General features: G+C 44.1%; 1 protein-coding gene across 2 annotated transcripts in view; it reads right to left on the bottom strand.

Moving 5' to 3' along the window:
• usp53b (ubiquitin specific peptidase 53b) overlaps positions 1–20,891 on the bottom strand; it is a 49,579-nt gene that overhangs the window by 2,726 nt on the left and 25,962 nt on the right. Inside the window, exons 11-15 of one of the 2 annotated variants that reach the window (XM_014195558.2) lie at positions 18,842–19,010; positions 16,215–16,325; positions 15,711–15,833; positions 13,619–14,431; positions 13,158–13,225 (exon numbers count right to left, since the gene is read on the bottom strand). In XM_014195558.2, coding sequence (XP_014051033.2) covers positions 13,707–14,431; positions 15,711–15,833; positions 16,215–16,325; positions 18,842–19,010 — 1,128 coding nt within the window. In that variant the 3' untranslated portion in view covers positions 13,158–13,225; positions 13,619–13,706. The remainder of the gene's footprint in view (positions 1–13,157; positions 13,226–13,618; positions 14,432–15,710; positions 15,834–16,214; positions 16,326–18,841; positions 19,011–20,891) is intronic. The other variant, XM_014195559.2, reaches the window with a different exon arrangement.

Genomic DNA, 20,891 nt, shown 5'->3' with positions numbered 1-20,891 from the left:
TTATCATCATGGTTTGTGCCTTCAACACCACAACCAAGTAGAGAATGTCAGTCTCGAAAAAACAGAATATACATCTCTCCCTACTCAATATCGAAGGAGTGGTTTGACAATCTCCAAATGTCATGAAACATCTTTGCGTTTTGTAACAGTTGTCTCTCTACATTAATCGAATAGCCGTTAAGCAGTTTGGATGATGGAATGATATTCGAGTGTAGTGGATGAACGAGAGAAGATAGCCGACGGGAGAATTTTGAAGTAGCCTAATCAGATGTAAACACTGTGACTAGTTGTGTTTATGCCACACATAAAAGGTAATACATTTAAAAAGTGAAATGACAAATATTTATGCTATATTGAAGCGTTAGGTTCTAGGTCAAAGAATAGCCGCTCAGATCGGAAAGGAGGCAGAACACTTGTTATACTTTTGTGAGGACAGACACTGGGAGACGAGAAGCAAGTACAGGGAGTGATTTAATAGATACACGGACATATAACAAAACAAGAACAGCGTCTGGACAGGGGGAAAAAAACAACATTAATGCAGACAATGGGAAGAAACTGAGGAAGTGACAGATATAGGGGAGGCAATCAATAAAGCAATGGAGTCCAGGTGAGTCCCATGAAACGCTGATGCGCGTAACGATGGTGACAGGTGTGCGTAATTACATTTACATTTAAGTCATTTAGCAGACGCTCTTATCCAGAGCGACTTACAAAATGGTGCATTCACCTTATGATATCCAGTGGAACAACCACTTTACAATAGTGCATCTAAATCTTTTAAGGGGGGGGGGTTAGAAGGATTACTTTATCCTATCCTAGGTATTCCCTAAAGAGGTGGGGTTTCAGGTGTCTCCGGAAGGTGGTGATTGACTCCGCTGTCCTGGCGTCGTGAGGGAGCTTGTTCCACCATTGGGGTGCCAGAGCAGCAAACAGTTTTGACTGGGCTGAGCGGGAACTGTGCTTCCTCAGAGGTAGGGGGGCCAGCAGGCCAGTGGTGGATGAACGCAGTGCCCTTGTTTGGGTGTAGGGCCTGATCAGAGCCTGAAGGTATGGAGGTGCCGTTCCCTTCACAGCTCCGTAGGCAATCACCATGGTCTTGTAGCGGATGCGAGCTTCAACTGGAAGCCAGTGGAGAGAGCGGAGGAGCGGGGTGACGTGAGAGAACTTGGGAAGGTTGAACACCAGACGGGCTGCGGCGTTCTGGATGAGTTGTAGGGGTTTAATGGCACAGGCAGGGAGCCCAGCCAACAGCGAGTTGCAGTAATCTAGACGGGAGATGACAAGTGCCTGGATTAGGACCTGCGCCGCTTCCTGTGTGAGGCAGGGTCGTACTCTGCGAATGTTGTAGAGCATGAACCTACAGGATCGGGTCACCGCCTTGATGTTAGTGGAGAACGACAGGGTGTTGTCCAGGATCACGCCAAGGTTCTTAGCACTCTGGGAGGAGGACACAAGGGAGTTGTCAACCGTGATGGCGAGATCATGGAAGGGGCAGTCCTTCCCCGGGAGGAAGAGCAGCTCCGTCTTGCCGAGGTTCAGCTTGAGCTGGTGATCCGTCATCCACACTGATATGTCTGACAGACATGCAGAGATGCGATTCGCCGCCTGGTTATCAGAAGGGGGAAAGGAGAAGATTAATTGTGTGTCGTCTGCATAGCAATGATAGGAGAGATAATGTAATTATCTAGTAATAGTAATGGTGGGCGGAGCGCCAGAAAGGGGGAGCGGGAGCGAGAGCAGGCGTGACAACGTTCCTCAATAATGGGCCTGCTGGGAGCTTAGGCCTATGTGGACACACTATATAGGACGACTTCGGAGAATGATGATCGGCAACAGACACTGCATTAGCATCAGAAGTAAAACTATTGCCAGACTATCCTGCTACTGTGCCTTTCTATAATCTGTCCTGAGTAGACCCACAACTGATCCTAATGGAATGAATAGAATGAAACATTCAAATAACAGGGCTTTTGCACCATTACAATTTACAGCCCAGAGTAGAATTTTACTCAATTGTACTCTCTTGTGGATTCATATTGAACATTTGTGAAGATTTGAATATTTTTTTGTGTGGTGGGATTGATAGTTAACCTATTGCAGATCTTGACAAAAGAGTCACCTACCACGATTGTCACTATGGATAGAAGGTAGTATAGACAGTTGACTGGTAGACTACCCAGCTAGCACATAACGTTCTGAGAACCATATGTTTCTTAGAACTTGGTGAGTGTGTGGTTGTCCTATGGTTATTTTGCATACAACCTTCCCAAAACATTCTGGGAATGGTGCAGGATACCCAGCTACTGTAGCACATACACTATATATAGAAAAGTATTTGGACACCCCTTCAAATGAGTGGATTTGGCTATTTCAGCAACACCCGTTACTGACAGGTGTATACAATTGAGCACACAGCCATGCAATCTCCATTGACAAACACTGGAAGTAGAATGGCCTTACTGAATAACTCAGTGACTTTCAATGTGGCACCGTTATAGGATACCACCTTTCCACCAAATCATTTCATGACATTTCTGTCCTGCAAGAGCTTCCCCAGTCAACTGTAAGTGCTATTATTGTGAAGAGGAAACGTCTAGGAGCAACAAAGGCTCAGCCACAAAGTGGTAGGCCACACAAGCTCACAGAACGGGACCACTGAGCGCTGAAGCATGTAGAGCGTAAAAATAGTCTGTCCTCGGTTGTAACACTCACTACCGAGTTCCAAACTCTTCAAAAGCTGCCAGGAGCTTCATGAAATGGGTTTCCATGGCCGAGCAGCCGCACACAAGCCTAAGATCACCATGCGCAATGCCAAGCGTAGGCTGGAGTGGTGTAAAGCTTGCCGCTATTGGACTATTGGAATCTGCCCCAATGCATAGTGCCAATTGTAAAGTTTGGTGGAGGAGGAATAATGGTCTGGTTCAGCCTAGGTCCGTTGGTTCCAGTGAAGGGAAATCTTAACACTACAGCATACAGCATACAATGACATTCTAGACGTGGAAACAGTGTGAGGAAGGCCCTTTCCCATTTTACCATGACAATGCCCCCGTGCACAAAGCGAGGTCCATACAGAAATGGTTTGTCGAGATCGTGTGGAAGAACTTCACTGGCCTGTACAGAGCCCTGACCTCAACCTCATCAAACACCTTTGGGATGAATTGGGACGCCGACTGCATGCCAGGCCTAATCGCCCAACATCAGTGCTTGACCTCACTAATTCTCTTATGGCTGAATAGAAGCAAGTCCAGGAGCAATTTTTCAACATCTAGTGGAAAGCCTTCCCAGAAGAGTGGAGGCTGTTATAGCAGCAAAAGGGGGACCAATTCCATATTAACGCCCATGATTTTGGAATGAGATGTTCGATGAGCAGGTGTCCACATACCTTTGGTCATGTAGTGTAACATTCTGAGAACCATATGTTTCTTCGGTGGGAATTTCAGTACTTCAGCATAACATTTCCTACAGGTTTCCCGATGGTTCTATTTAAAGTAATGTTCTCAAATTGTTCCGAGACCATTAAGAAACAATGTCATTCTGTTAGAATTTCAGTACTTCAGAAGAACGTTTTCTACAGGTTTCCTCATGGTCCTATTTAAAGTCATGTTCTCAGAATGTTCAGAGAACATTAAGAAACAACATTCTTCTGTGGGAATTTCAGTACTCCAGGATATTATTTTCTGCAGGTTTCATTATGGTGATAAATATTAAGTCATGTTTTCAGAACATTAAGAAAACTTTCCATAAAAAACACAAGAAAACACTACTAACGTTCAAAGAACATTCTAAGAATGTCATTTACAAATAGATACAGTTCCTTGAGAAAGTATTCACACCCCTTGACTTTTTAAAAATGTTGTAGTATTACAGCCTGAATTTAAAAAGGATTAAATTGAGACTTTGTATCACTGGCCTACACACAATACCCCAAAATGTCAAAGTGGAATTATGTTTGTAGAAATGTTTACAAATAATAAAAAAATTTAATCTGAAATGTCTTGACTCAATACGTATTCAACCCCTTTATTATGGCAAGCCTAAATATGTTCAGGACTAAACATTTTCTAAACAAGTCATAGTGTTTAACATGATTTTTGAATGACTACCTAATTTCTGTACTCCACACATACACATATCTGTAAGGTCCTTCAGTTGAGCAGTGAATTTCAAACACCGATTCAACCACAAAGACCAAGGAGGTTTTTCCAATGCCTTGCAAAGAAGGGCACCTATTGGTAGATTGGTAAAACCAAAAAAAGCAGATATCGAATATCCCTTTGAAGATGGTGAAGTTATTAATTACACTTTGGATGGTGTATAAATATACCCAGTCACTAAAATGACATACCCAAATCTAACTGCCTGTAGCTCAGGACCTGAAGCAAAGATATGCATATTATTGATACCATTTGAAAGGAAACACTTTGAAGTTTGTGGAAATGTGAAATTAATGTAGGAGAATATAACACATTAGATCTGGTAAAAGATAATACAAACAAAAAAAACATGTGTTTTCAATTTTATTTTCATCATCTTTGAAATGCCAGAGAAAGGCCATAATATAATATTGCAGTTTAGATGCTATTTAGATTTTGGACACTAGATGGCAGCAGCGTGTGGGCATAGTTTCACATTCATCCAGTGAAGCATTGCAATACTGCACAGTATATTGTATCAAGTCTGCCCAAATGTGCCGAATTGGTCAATTGATACATTTTCAAGTACATAACTATACAGAACATACAAAAATGTTAAGGTAATACAACATTTAAGTTTACACACTTCCAGGAATATCATACATGACGGATCATTAGCTTATACACCAACTTTCACAAATCTAGATTGCCGGGCAGGGTGGGTGTGGAGCCAGAGACAGCAGGGCTTGAAACTGTAGAACCCAGTTCCTTCATTTGAATATAAAAAATGATTTTATCAAACAAAACTATGCTACATTTTATCACTGGGACCCTGAGGATGACAAATCAGAGCAAGATTACTGAATGTAAGTACACTATTTACCTTCAGAGGTGAATGTATCAAAGCAGTTGCAGTGATACAAGTGTTTTGTTGTTGCGCACTATCCTCAGACAATAGCATGGCATTTTTTCACTGTAATAGCTATTGTAAATTGGACTGTGCAGTTAGATTAACAAGTATTTAAGCTTTCGGCCCATATAACACATGCTGTTTGCTGTTACTTACAACGTCATTCTATTCACATTAGCGCACGTTTGCATCAACCGTCCCGGTATAGGGACACCGATCCCGTAGATGTTCCTAACTCAGTTACTGGAGAGGAAGAAAACTTCTCAGGGATTTCACCATGAGGCCAATGGTAACTTTAAAACAGTTACAGAGCTTAATGGCTGTGATCATAGAAAACTGAGGATGGAACAACATTGTAGTTACTCCACAATAATAACCTACATGACAGAGTGAAAAGGAAGGAAGCCTACAGTCATGGACAAAAGTTTTGAGAATACTTATTTTTAACTGTTAGTTTGTTTTGCCAAAATCTTATTTGTTGTGTCAGGTTAAGGTTTATTTTATTTTCAAGTACATAACTCTGGGGAGTTTCCTGGCCATGGACCCAAAATATCGATGTTTTGTTCCCCGAGCCACTTAGTTATCACTTTTGCCTTATGGCAAGGTTCTCCATCATGCTGGAAAAGGCATTGTTTGTCACCAAACTGTTCCTGGATGGTTGGGAGAAGTTGCTCTTGGAGGATGTGTTGGTACTATTCTTTATTGATGGCTGTGTTCTTAGGCAAAATTGTGAGTGAGCCTACTCCCTTGGCTGAGAAGCAACAACACATGAATGGTCTCAGGATGCTTTACGGTTGGCATGACACAGGACTGATGGTAGCGCTCATCTTTTTTCCGGATGCCCCAAACAATCGGAAAGGGGATTCATCAGAGAAAATGACTTTACCCCAGTCCTCAGCAATCCAATCCCTGTACCTTTTGCAGAATATCAGTCTGTCCCTGATGTTTTTCCTGGAGAGAAGTGGCTTCTTTGCTGCCCTTCTTGACATCAGGCCATCCTCCAGAAGTCTTCGCCTCACTGTGCGTGCAGATGCACACACACCTGCCTGCTGCCATTCCTGAGCAAGCTCTGTACTGGTGGTTCCCCGATCCCGCAGCTGAATCAACTTTAGGAGACAGTCCTGGCGCTTGCTGGACTTTCTTGGGCGCCCTGAAGCCTTCTTCACAACAATTGAACCACTCTCCTTGAAGTTTTTGATGATCCGATAAATGGTTGATTTAGGTGCAATCTTACTGGCAGCAATGTCCTTGCCTGTGAAGCCCTTTTTGTGCAAAGCAATGATGACGGCACGTGTTTCTTGCAGGTAACCATGGTTGACAGAGGAAGAACAATGATTCCAAGCACCACCCTCCTTTTGAAGCTTCCAGTCTGTTATTCGAACTCAATCAGCATGACAGAGTGATCTCCAGCCTTGTCCTCGTCAACACTCACACCTGTGTTAGCGAGAGAATCACTGACATGATGTCAGCTGGTCCTTTTGTGGCAGGGCTGAAATGCAGTGGAAATGTTTTTGGGGGGGATTCAGTTCATTTGCATGGCAAAGAGGGACTTTGCAATTCATCTGATCACTCTTCATAACATTCTGGAGTATATGCAAATTGCCATCATACAAACTGAGGCAGCAGACTTTGTGAAAATTAATATTTGTGTCATTCTCAAAACCTTTGGCCACGACTGTATACAGAATAAAAATATTCAAAAACATGCATCCTGTTTGCAACAATGCACTAAAGTGAAACTGCAAAAAATGTGTCAAAGAAATTAACTTCCTGTCCTGAATTCAAAGCGTTATGTTTGGGGAAACTCCAACAGAACACATCACTGACTCTCCATATTTTCAAGCATGGTGGTAGCTGCATCATGTTATGGGTATGCTTGTCATGGGAAAGGACTAGGGAGGTTTGTAGGATAAAAAGTAACGGAATAGAGCTAAGCATAGGCAAAAGTGGGAGACAAATTCACCTTTCTTGTCACGTCCTGACCAGTAAAAGGGGTTGTTTGTTATTGTAGGTTGGTCAGGGCGTGGCAGAGGGTGTTTGTTTTGTGTGTTTCGGGTTTTTGGTGTATGTTCTATATTTTCTATTTCTATGTGTTTATCTGGGTTTTCTATTTCTATGTTGTGGTTTTGGAACAACCTCCAATTAGAGATAGCTGGTTGTCGTTGCCTCTAATTGGAGGCCATATTTAAGTGGGTTAATTTTCTCTTGTGTTTGTGGGTGGTTGTTTCCGTGTATAGTCTGAGCACCTTACAGGACTGTTTTCGTCGTTTGTTTTGTGTAAGTGTTTTGTTTGGTTTTTCTTCAATAAAAGGAAGATGAGCATTCACATACCCGCTGCGTTTTGGTCTACATACAACAACGCTTGTGACAGAACCATCCACCAACGAAGGACCAAGCCGCGGAGGAAGGAGCAGCAGGAAAAGTAAAGGGAGTCATGGACCTGGGAGGAGATCCTGGATGGGACAGGACCATGGCACCAGGTTGGGGAGTACCGGCGCCCGAAGGAGGAGCTGGAGGCAGCAAAGGCTGAGCGTCGGAGGTACGAGGCACTATATCCTCCATTTCAGGAGGTGGGAAGGCAGCCCCAATTTTTTTTTGGGGGGGGGGGAGGGAGCACACGGGGAGTTGGAGTAAGTCAGGCAATAGGCCTGAACCAACTCCTCGGGCTTATTATGGGGAGTGTTTGGCGGTGAGAGCACCGTGCTATGCGGAAGTGCGCACGGTCTCGCCCATCCGCACGCACAGTCCGGTACGAGCGATACCAGCCCCCCGCAAATGCCGTGCTAGAGTGGGCATCCAGCCAGGGAGAAGTATGCCTGCTCAATACATCTGGCCACCAGTGCGTCTCCTAGGCCCAGGCTGCCCTGCGCACGGCAGCCATCATGCCTCGGCACAACCCAGTTCGTCCTGTGCCAGCACTCCGCCCGTGCCGGGCTACAGTAACAATCCAGCCAGGACGGGTTGTGCAGGCTGTGCGCTCCAGACCTCCAGTGCGTAGTCAAAGCCCAGTGTATCCAGTTCCTGCTCCTCGCACTAGCCCTGTGGTGCGCATCACTGTTCTGGCGCCTCCAAAGCCAGCCCCACTCACCAGGCCTTTAGTGCGCCTGACCAGTCCAGTACGTCCTGTTCCTGCTCCTCGCACTAGCCCTGTGGTGCGTGTCACTAGTCTGGCGCCTCCAAAGCCAGCCCCACGCATCAGGCCTATAGTGCACCTGCCCAGTCCAGTACGTCCTGTTCCTGCTCCTCGCACTAGCCCTGTGGTGCATGTCACTAGTCTGGCACCTCCAAAGCCAGCTCCACGCATCAGGCCTTCAGTGCGCAGTCCCCGTCCAGAGCTTCCGACGACAGTTCCCCGTCCAGAGCTTCCGGCGACAGTTCCCCGTCCAGAGCTTCCGGCGACAGTTCCCCGTCCAGAGCTTCCGGCGACAGTTCCCCGTCCAGAGCTTCCGGCGACAGTTCCCCGTCCAGAGCTTCCGGCGACAGTTCCCCGTCCAGAGCTTCCGGCGACAGTTCCCCGTCCAGAGCTTCCGGCGACAGTGCCCCGTCCAGAGCTTCCGGCGACAGTGCCCCGTCTAGAGCTTCCAGCGACAATTCCCTGTCCAGTGCCGTCGGCGACGTCCTAAAGTCCGGAGCCGACAGAGACGGCCCACAGTCCGGAGCCTGCAGAGACGGCCCACAGTCCGGAGCCTGCAGAGACGGCCCTCAGTCCGGAGCCTGCAGAGATGCTCCTCATCCCTGAGTCTCCAGAGACGCTCCTCATCCCTGAGTCTCCAGAGACGCTCCTCATCCCTGAGTGTCCAGCGACGCGCCTCAGCCCGAGGTCTCCAGCGACGCGCCTCAGCCCGAGGTCTCCAGCGACGCGCTTCAGCCCGAGGTCTCCAGCGACGCGCCTCAGCCCGAGGTCTCCAGCGACGCGCCTCAGCCCGAGGTCTCCAGCGACGCGCCTCAGCCCGAGGTCTACAGCGACGCACCTTAGCCCAGAGCCTTTAGCAGTGGTCTACAGCCATGAGCCTTCAGGCTTAAGGGAGGTGGGCAGGTTAGGATGGGGACTAAAGCTGGAGCCTGAGCCACCTCCGTAGGGTTGGAGGATTGGGGAGGGGGGGGTGTAGCACGGGAGCCGTCGGTGACGGTAGCCACCCTCCCTTCCCTCCCTTTAGTTTGGGGTTATTTTTTGTGGGGTTTTGTGTTTCGGTGCATCCAGGGTCTGCACATTTGGGGGTGGGGGTACTGTCATGTCCTGAGATAGCTGGTTGTCGTTGCCTCTAATTGGAGGCCATATTTAAGTGGGTTAATTTTCTCTTGTGTTTGTGGGTGGTTGTTTCCGTGTATAGTCTGAGCACGTTACAGGACTGTTTTCTTCCTTTGTTTTGTGTAAGTGTTTTGTTTGGTTTTTCTTCAATAAAAGGAAGATGAGCATTCACATACCCGCTGCGTTTTGGTCTACATACAACAACGCTTGTGACATTTCTGTAGGACAATAACTTAAAACAAAGTGCCAAATATACACTGGAGTTGCTTACCAAGACGTCATTGAATGTTCCTGAGTGGCCTAGTTACAGTTTTGACTTAAATTGTCTTGAAAATTTATGACAAGACTTGAAAATGGCTGTCTAGCAATGATCAACAAACAACTTGACAGAGCTTGAAGATATTTTAAAATAATAATCTGCAAATATTGTACAATCCAGGTGTGCAAAGTATTTAGAGACTTACTCAGAAAGACTCACAGTTGTAATCATTGCCAAAGGTGATTCTAACATGTATTGATTTAGGGGGTTGAATACTTACAGTTGAAGTCGGAAGTTTACATACACTTAGGTTGGAGTCATTTAAACTCATTTTTCAACCACTCTACAAATTTCTTGTTAACAAACTATAGTTTTGGCAAGTCGGTTAGGACATCTACTTTGTGCATGACACAAGTCATTTTTCTAACAATTGAACAATTGTTTACAGACAGATTATTTCACTTACAATTCACTGTATCAGAACTCCACTGGGTCAGAAGTTTACATAGACTAAGTTGACTGTGCCTTTAAACAGCTTGGAAAATTCCAGAAAATGATGTCATGGCTTTAGAAGCTTCTGATAGGCTAATTGACAACATTTGAGTCAATTGGAGGTGTACCTGTGGATGTATTTCAAGGCCTACCTTCAAACTCAGTGCCTCTTTGCTTGACATCATGGGAAAAAAAAAAAAAATCAGCCAAGACCTCAGAAAAGAAATTGTAGTCTGGTTCACCCTTGTGAGCAATTTCCAAACGCCTGACGGTACCACGTTCATCTGTACAAACAATAGTACGCAAGTATAAACACCATGGGACCACGCAGCTGTCATACCTCTCAGGAAGGAGTGCGAAAAGTGCAAATCAATCCCAGAACAACAGCAAGGGACCTTGTGAAGATGCTGGAGGAAACAGGTACAAAAGTTTCTATATCCACAGTAAAACGAGTCCTACATCGACATAACCTGAAAGGCCGCTCAGCAAGGAAGAAGCCACTACTCCAAAAGAGCCATAGAAAAGCCAGACTCCGGTTTGCAACTGCACATGGGGACAAAGAATGGACTTTTTGGAGAAATGTCCTCTGGTCTGATGAAACAAAAGTAGAACTGTTTGGCCATAATGAACATTGATATGTTTGGAAGATAAAGGGGGAGGCTTGCAAGCTGAAGAACACCAGCCCAATCGTGAAGCACGGGGGTGGCAGCATCATGTTGTGGGGGTGCTTTGCAGCAGGAGGACTGGTGCACTTCACAAAATAGATGGCATCATGAGGGAGGAAAATTATGTGGATATATTGAAGCAACATCTCAAGACATCAGTCAAATGGACAATGACCCCAAGCATACTTCCAAAATTGTGGCAAAAAGGCTTAACCTGTTATGGCTCGGGGGCAGTATTTTCACGGCTGGATAAAAAACGTACCCGATTTAATCTGGTTACTACTCCTGCCCAGTAACTAGAATATGCATATAATTATTGGCTTTGGATAGAAAACACTCCAGAGTTTCTAAAACTGTTTGAATGGTGTCTGTGAGTATAACAGAACTCAAATGGCAGGTCAAAACCAGAGAGATTCCTTTACAGGAAGTGGCCTGTCTGACCATTTCTTGAACTTCTTTGCCATCTCTATCTTTTACAAAGGATCTCTGCTCTAACGTGACACTTCCTACGTCTTCCATGGGCGCTCAGAGCCCGGGAAAAACCTGAATGTCGTCATCCCAGCCCCAGGCTGAAACACATTATCGCCTTTCTCAAGTGGCCGATCAAGGGACTGTGGGCTTAGGCGCGTGCCCTGGCCGCCCCCCGTCTTTGTGATTTTTCCTCTGTTTGCCGAAAAGGAGATTCCCGGTCGGAATATTATCGCTTTTTTACGAGATAAATTGCATAAAAATTGATTTTAAACAGCGGTTGACATGCTTCGAAGTACGGTAATGGAATATTTAGACATTTTTTGTCACGAATTGCGCCATGCGCGCGACCCTGATTTACCATTTCGGATAGTGTCTGGGACGCACAAACAAAACGCCACTATTCGGATATAACGATGGATTATTTTGGACCAAACCAACATTTGTTATTGAAGTAGCAGTCCTGGGAGTGCATTCTGACGAAGACAACAAAAGGTAATCAAACTTTTATAATAGTAAATCTGATTTTGGTGAAGGCTAAACTTGCCGGGTGTCTAAATAGCTAGCCCGTGATGGCTGGGCTATGTACTTAGAATATTGCAAAATGTGCTTTCACCAAAAAAGCTATTTTCAAATCGGACATATCGAGTGCATAGAGGAGTTCTGTATCTATAATTCTTAAAATAATTGTTATGCTTTTTGTGAACGTTTATCGTGAGTAATTTAGTAAATTGTTAGTAAATGCTTTTCTGAACGTCACATGCTAATGTAAAAAGCTGTTTTTTTTATATAAATATGAACTTGATTGAACAAAACATGCATGTATTGTATAACATAATGTCCTAGGTGTGTCATCTGATGAAGATCATCAAAGGTTAGTGCTGCATTTAGCTGTCTTCTGGGTTTTTGTGACATTATATGCTTGCTTGAAAAATGGGTGTCTGATGATTTCTGGCTTGGTACTCTGCTGACATAATCTAATGTTTTGCTTTCGCTGTAAAGCCTTTTTGAAATCGGACAGTGTGGTTAGATAAAGGAGAGTCTTGTCTTTAAAATGCTGTGAAATAGTCATATGTTTGAAAAATTGAAGTTTTTGTATTTTTGAGGAATTTGTAATTCGCGCCACGCCTATCATTGGATATTGGAGCAGGTGTTCCGCTAGCGGAACGTCTAGATGTAAGAGGTTAAGGACAACAAAGTCAAGGTATTGGAGTGGCCATCACAAAGCCCTGACCTCAATCCTATAGAAAATTTGTGGGCAGAACTGAAAAAGCGTGTGCGAGCAAGGAGGCCTACAAACATGACTCAGTTACACCAGCTCTGTCAGGAGGAATGGGTCAAAATTCACCCAACTTATTGTGGGAAGCTTGTGGAAGGCTAACTGAAACGTTTGACCCAAGTTAAACAATTTAAAGGCAATGCTACCAAATACTAATTGAATGTATGTAAACTTCTGACCCACTGGGAATGTGATGAAAGAAATAAAAGATGAAATAAATCATGAAAACCTGCAAAATGGTGACTATAAATCAGGGAAAAAACGTACTCCCTTGTTTTGGAGCAGCCCTCCCACCCCAGCACATTTTCGAACTGTACCTTAGAGAGAACATGACTGTCTTTCAGTTTAAACTACAAACGATGAACCTTCACTACATACAGCTGTAGGATCTTAATTGGACCAGTATTGTCGCAGCAAAAATAATCCTGCAGCATGTTGCTTGATCGGTGGTTAGGCTATATTAGTGGTTAGGCTATTAGCCGGCCAAAATTAGGCTACATGAAAAGTGCAAAACGGTTAATATAACCATGTGTTATTACATGTATTCAGTGAATTTATGTAAATCATGAAGCCCATCTCCCTTTCCTGCTGTGCAGAAAAATTCTCAGAAACAAAAGAGTGATAAAACTAAGATCATACATCTGTACAACAACTTCTATATTAAAAACACACTCTCGAAAGCTCAGAACATCCACTTACCTTGATGCAAAGGGGAGTGTACCGCATCAGGTTTTGAATCACATCTGTTTGGGTGAAGTTGACCCCTGCTGAGAAAAATAAGAAGATTTCAACTCTGAGAGTAAGATCGTTGTGATGCACCCAAGAGATGAAGCTTATGATGGACATTGTGGTGCAACTATCATTGTGCGATATTTAAAGTGTCAAATGCATTGTATTAGTGTCTGGAAACACATGGGTCCCCTGAAAAGACAAAAAATCTATATAAACAAATATAAGGCAAGTTTATTAGGTGTCAACCTATGAACTCGATTAAACGTAATGAATAGTGCATTACAGTCACTTAATACAAGACTTGAATGTAAACAAAGTCCACCTTTGTGACTGCACACCTGGCATTAACCTATGCTCCTAGGCTTTAGCTCAGCAGGCTAAAGCCCGGTGTCTAGATCTGGGTTCAAACCCCAGTCTGTCACACATACCTCTGAGACTGCACCTCTGGTGTCAACCGCTGCTCCTTCCCGGCAAAGCTGTCTACCCCGGGCGAGTCAGGGTTGGTGGAGCCACTGCTCAGCCGGTCGCTGCTCTCGTATCCCGACTCAGTCCTCTGGATGGTCCAGGTGTCGCTGCGCAACAGGGCTTTGGGCCCGCCCTTGGCCCTCCCCCCCGCCATTGCTCCCACCCCCCTCCACCGCCCCGGTCTCCGTGCCCACTTGCCCTGCCCTCCGATTCGAGGGAGCTGTGGCTCTCTGTCTCCTGCCGCTGCTCGTCCTCGTAAATCGTCATCAAGCACTTCTGCTGCTTGCGCTCTTCCCTTATCCTGAGACGCTCCCGTTCCCGCTCTTTATCCCTTTCCCGCTCTTTTTCCCAGTCCCGGTTGTCCCGTTCACTGCCGTGCGGCCTCTCCTGACAGGAGGGTTTAGAGAGCCGGGGGCTACCACCGCCGCCGTGCTGCTGCTGTTGTTGCCGTCGTTCAAGGTCATTCAAGACGCTGTCCACGTTCAGAACTTCCCGGATGGGCCTCCAGGAGGGCTTGGCTTTGTTGCGGCCCGCTCCCGACCCGCCACCCTTCTCCCACGCATCCTGGCTGCCATCCTGTTCTTGGCGACCAGGGGAGGTTTCCTGTCTCCAACTGTGTCCGCCAGGGGCACTGGATTGAGAGCGTGGGTCCTGGGAAGCTCTGTTCTGGTGGGAGGATGACAACTTGTCAGCCCGGGTGCCACTCCCGCCTCGCAACCTCTGGTCGGCGTGCTGCCTCAGCCCGCCCTCAGAAGGGGATCTGGCATAGGCCATATCTAAACAGGAAGTGACATACAGATGTAGGATCTTCATTTGTACCAGTTTGCTACAGCAGGACAATAATCCTGCAGCAGCAGGAAATGTGAATTATTATAATTAATGGACATTTTTGTAGGGGTTGATACATTAGGGCAGATCAAGTCTGAAATTTCAAAGTGAAAATTACAAACTTTAGAAATTCTAAACCTCAAATACACTACACATTTTTATTTTCCTAGATTGGAGAAAAGTTATCCTGCAACAGGGTGATCAAATTAAGATCATACATATGTAAGAAACAGCATTTTTGTATTAGTGTGCCAAGCGTGCATATTGCACATGTGTAGCACTGTAAAATGTATTTAGGCCTACAATCTACATATAAGCTTGATATAGGTGGTTTTTAAATATATTTCTCAGGATTGGATAAATGTTGCATGAAAAATGAATGGCTCAATTGAGAGAAGAAAATCTCCTGCACTTGGTCCAAGGTTTATATCGTAAAAGCCGAAGATATTTGATATTGGGATACAATGCCTTCCAACATCGTCCAGATTCGCCAAAATACAATATTACATAATCTTTCTCTGAATATTCTGTTTTAGGTGGAATTGTGGGTCGAGAAATCTGATTGGAGAGGGCACTTTTGGGACACATGTCACACGGTCTTCTGGGAAACACTGGCAAAATGCAACGCACATTATTTAGCTTTATCAGAAAATATACCTCTGAACTGAAAATGTATGAATAAAACCTAAGATTAGAGCCAACTTTATCTGTGTAGGACAGATGGTATGCTCTTTTCTTGGAGATTGGCCATTGCTGCCCTTAGTTTGCCCTTTTCTTCAGGGCCACATCTAAAATAAAATGTACCAAAACATTATACAAGTGACCCATCAGGCAATCTATTGGAAGTGCACCGCATCATCATATCACATTATAGTAAATACAATTTGTGGCTATAAACTGTGTGAAAAATCATACAACCAAACATGAGGAGAAAACCCTTGCATTTTAATAATCTACATTCAGGTTAACACAGTCAAGTGTACATTGACTTTGGTTGTAGCACTGGTTGGTTGTATAGTTCACTCATCACACACAACATTAAGTTTGTGGTAGTCAGTGACAAGTAACTGCCTCTGATTCAGTGAATAGTCATTTCTATCTGCCACTGGACACAATATACTGGTTCTTATGCATGTCATCAGCGCTCGTCATTGTTTTTCAAGGTACCCCTCAAAGTACAGTAAAACGTTACCTTGCGAGTATAACAATCACTGTACTGCACGTTACCTTTGTGTGGATCTAGTTTTCGATGCCCTCTTTCGGCCTCTTTCTTTATCCCTTCTACAACCCTCTGGGAAGTCTCCTTGGAAGGATCCCGGAATGTGTTGGGACTAGCAGGTGGGCCTTTCACTAGAGATATTGGGATTGGGATAACACGAGTGCTCTTTGGATTTGATTTGATTTATTTTACAATTTAAAAACACAATTCAACCACACAATGTGGATACAAAACATTTAAAATCATTAAGTATAACACAAAAAAGGTTTAACAACACTGTTATTAGTTTTAAGCTATTTAAAAAAAATCTTAGTTGTCTTCCTCTGCCAATTTGCATTTGGCCTTGGGGCCCTGACATATTTCATCTAAGGCCAAAGGGGCCTGGGTCATGTTCTTCAGGGCACCCCGAAGTACAACGATTTTAAAAGTTTTGAAATGGAATCGAAAATGAGGTTCAATACGCTTCAAAGCATTTACTGTTCTGTGTCTACTGGCCTTGACCCAGATCTTACCTCTTTTGTAGCCTGAGGTGGAGGGTGGAGCTAGCATCTGCTTATAGGGCCCCTGGTTGGAGCGGAGTGGGCCTGCTTTCTCCCGGACGGCATCCAGCTTCTTCATCCCTGCTGCAGAAGCAGAACATCAGACAGGCATTCAGTGAGATGAGGTGAGAGCTATTGGCCATGTTCCAGGCTGACTACATTTCAGACACATGCCAGATCTCAGAACGCTTGGATGGGTGTTTAACATGTCAGCTATCCACATCATATGATATAGCAACCTGATGCTTAATTGCGCAGTCAATGACGTGGCACACAACCAATGCAACATCTGCAATGCAGTTGGTCTGGAAAGCAACCTATGTGTATGAAAGCCTTTGTTCTAGCCTGACACTAACCCAGCTGATTGAGTTTCCCAACGGCAGAATAAAGTATGTTAAAGAAGGGCTAGAATAAAATCCTGCAGTGGTGGCCAACTGCACAGGAGGATTTAAAAAAACGTTATAATAATGTTGCACATTTTCCACAAGTGTTGTCTGCTCCATTGGTGTTTTTTACGACACATGACATGACCCAGCTCAGTAGTTGGCCTGTCACAAACCTGTGTGTCTATCCTTGCCAAGGTGTTCCGCCTCACTAAAACAGCAACTGGCCCAGTCTGGCATTAGTTCACTCCATTTTTGGTAGCATCTAGCCAGCCCATGTTGCGTCCCAATTCTCTACCCTGCTCCCTTGTGTGTACACATGTTCACTTGCCTTCACGGATTTAAAAGGAAAAGACTGGTGCAAAGAATACGGTGAAAACTCCCTTTAACCCAGGGGTCTCAAACCCATGGGAGCTATATCAGGCCCGCAAAATGCTTTCTTGTGGGGTCCAGACTGATATCTGATTCCGATTGGAATTAGGCCCTCAAAGGATTTTCTTGCTTTTGGAATCAACCCACATGCACAATTAGGTAAATTATTTAATATGCTTTTTAGATCATGCTTTTAAATGCATTAGTGAAGAGCGTCCAATTTGGGAGTGCACACTTTGGAAGAAAGGTCGAGAATTTGGACGCCTAACTAGTGTTACAGCATGCCAGCTACTCCTCATCCAAATCAGTAGTCATGTGTGACTATACAGTATATAGAACAACCAGTGAGCAGTATTTGCCAGTTAACCAGGCTTCAATTAGATCATGGAAAGGCATGCAAGGCCAAAATAAAGTACTTTTATCTGTCGGCACGGTGATTAGTAGTCCACCGTTTGATTGTCCCCCCCAATTTGTTTTCGCTTTACAGGTGTAGCAATATCAAAGAAAAAATGCACTCTATGTTTACTTTATATAATTAGCCAAATATGGCATGGTAACAGTGTATTTATATTTGATTGGATTTCAACATGAAATAAGTATTTATGCTCTGAGTAGTCTGTGGCGAGCCCACAAGTTACACAATCTCCAAATCGGGAAAAGGTTATTCTCAGACAAGAGCATTGCTAAGGCAGGTTAACAATGCCTAAAAATAACTATCAACATCATCGATAATCCAGCCAATACTGCCCAAAAGCAGTATAACAAATATACGTCCTTATATAAACCAATAATCTACCTCAAACAATAACGAAACACAACACTTTAATTACTTACTCTTATCCACATAATAATGCAAATCAAATCCCATTCCAAAAGAGGTGACCGGATACGACGCCCAGGCTAAACGGTCCATTTCAAAGAGCAGGACACCATTTCCGAAAGCAAGTGCATATTAGAATGGGAACAAACGCGGGATGGGAGATCACGGGAGGGAGTGAAAGCTACCAAGCGCACTTGACCCGGGGAGCAGGGATTGCAGGGAGAGCAGGGATTAGGCAGGGAGGCAGGCGTGGGCGGTAATCTGCATGCCACAGACGTCCTCATATCAAGTTCAACTCTGCACACGACAAGGGCGGACAATCCCAATTCCCAACGCTCCGTCTGGGGAGCGGTTTTAAAAACAATGCCAGGCGCCATCACATTGAAAGGATGTTTTTTTTCTCAAAGCGACAGCAGTGTTAGTTGTGTACTGTAGGCCTCTGTATTACACATGTAGTTGAAGCAGGATAGTACATATTCTCTTTCCACAGCTACATTATTTGAGGGGAAATGTATTGTTGCTGGGTTGTGGGTGGTGGATATGTGATTAAGATAGAACCTTGTGTATGGGCAAGAAAATTGTGGAAAGACAGTAAGGATGACTGTGAAACAAAGTCTACTTAAGGCATTTAGGTAAAATGCATTCTACTTAAATGCCTTAAGTAAAGTGTTACAAACATTTTTGCACCAAAAAGTTAAGTGAATGTTTAACGATCCTAACCTACCCTGCCCCACACCTCCCATTAAAGGTCTGCTGCACTGGACACCTCATTTTTTCTGAGCGTGAGACGCTCTCATTCATTTCAATATAACCAAGAACCTACAAAACTTTGCATAAAATTATGCTCTGGTTCGATTTTCAAGACTTTGAAGTGCGGCACACGGCCCAAAACTCTTCATAAAGTGGCTCACACTCTGCTCACGATGGCAAAAGTAACGAGTCCAGTGTCGCAGGTAAAAACCAACTGTTTTTGTGATGACTCATTGTGACACACATGTAAACCAACCGTGAAGGTTTCGTCTTACCTGGCACTTCCCCGTTGACGTTGGCTTTAAAGCGGGGACACATGGTTGTTTGTCTGGGCGCGTCCTCGCTGGAGACTGGGGTCCCCTCCAGGTTAGTGTAGAACAGGAGCAGTGGCTGGAAATGTCCCCGGATGCATTTAGAGGCCACGTCTTTCCACTTGGATCCGATCTAAGAAGAACATAAAAAAAGAACGTAAAAGTGAAAATAATGTTTTAATGTGTAACTGACATGTTTGAGACTAAACGCTAAAGTATAGCAACTACTATGTTGCCATACATGACGTTTTTATTTTCTTCATATAATGTGAAGTACAGAGAATTTTCTGTGTATTTCTACAGTACCAGTCAAAAGTTTAGACACACCTACTCAAAGGTTTTTCTTTATTTTTACTATTTTCTACATTGTAGAACAATAGTGAACACATCAAAACTATGAAATAACACATATGGGATCATGTAGTAACCAAAAAAGTGTTAAACACATCAAAATATATTTTAGAGTCTTCAAAGTAGCCACCCTTTGCCTTGATGACAACTTTGCACCCTCTTGGCAGTCTCTCAACCAGCTTCATGAGGAATGTTTTTCCAACAGTCTTGAAGGAGTTCCCACATATGCTGAGCACTTATTGGCTGCTTTTCCTTCACTCTGCGGTCCTACTCATCCTAAACCATCTGAATTTTGTTGTGGTCAGATGATTGTGGAGGCCAGGTCATCTGATGCAGAACTCCATCACTCTCCTTCTTGGTCAAATAGCTTTTACACAGCCTGGAGGTGTGATGGGTCATTGTCCTATTAAAAAACAAATGATAGTCCCACTAATAGCAAACCAGATGGGATGGCGTATCGCTGCAGAATGCTGTGGTAGCCATGATGATTAAGTGCGCCTTGAATTCTAAATAAATCGCTGACAGTGTCACCAGTAAAGCACCCCCACACCATCACACCTCCTCCTCCATGGAAACCACACATGCGGAGATCCTCCGTTCACCTACACTGCGTCTCACAAAGACACAGCAGTTGGAACCAAAAATCTCAAATTTGGACTCATCAGACCAAAGGACAGATTTCCACCGGTCTAATGTCCATTGCTCGTGTTTCTTGGCCCAAGCAAGTCTCTTCTTCTTATTGGTGTCCTTCAGTAGTGGCTTCTCATGAAGCTGGTTGAGAGAATGCCAAGAGTGTGCAAAGCTGTCATCAAGGCAAAGGGTGGCTACTTTGAAGAATCTCAAATATAAAATATATTTTGATTTGTTTAACACTTTTTTGGTTACAACATAATTCCATGTGTGTTATTTCATAGTTTTAATGTCTTCACTATTATTCTACAATGTAGAAAACAGTAAAAATAAAGAAAAATCCTTGAATGAGTAGGTGTGTCCAAACTTTGACTAGTACTGTACGTGTGTGGTGATTCCAAATTAAACATGGTCTAGTTTTTTGTTGGTGAGGCATAGACCTTGTATAACTATCAGCTTAACGATGGATAGTTCAAGTAAGATGTTAAAATGGCTTCCATCTTTTGTGAACCTGTCCATTTTGCCTTCACGTTCCATCATTACAATTTGGCAGAGCTCTTGTGAGAACCTTTAGTTGATTGCTAAGCTTTTTTATTTATTTATTTTTATTTAAAAAATTTTTAACTAGGCAAGTCAGTTAAGAACAAATTCTTATTTACAATGACGACCTACCCTCCCTAACCCAGACGATGCTGGGCCAATTGTGCGCCACCCTATGGGACTGCGATACAGCCCGGGATGGAACCCGGGTCTGTAGTGACGCCTCTAGCACTGCAATGCAGTGCCTTAGACCGCTGCGCGACTAAGGATCCCAAGGATAGCTCAAAGGATAGCCCAGCTGTTAAAAGGAAAGCATTGCTTTTATGGCTATTGTCAAAAAATAATATTGAGTATCAATAACCTACTTTCTTTTATTCATTAAACACAGATTATGTTTGCCGTCGGCTATGTTAAAGGGACATTACACGCCAAAATCAACATTTGCAAGATGTTTTTAGACCTCAAATGTAGTCTAACATCAAGATGAATCCAC

The sequence above is a fragment of the Salmo salar genome, chromosome ssa04 (genome assembly GCF_905237065.1).
Source record: "Salmo salar chromosome ssa04, Ssal_v3.1, whole genome shotgun sequence".
NCBI lineage: Eukaryota > Metazoa > Chordata > Actinopteri > Salmoniformes > Salmonidae > Salmo > Salmo salar.
This window is presented reverse-complemented; position numbering and strand designations above follow the sequence as displayed.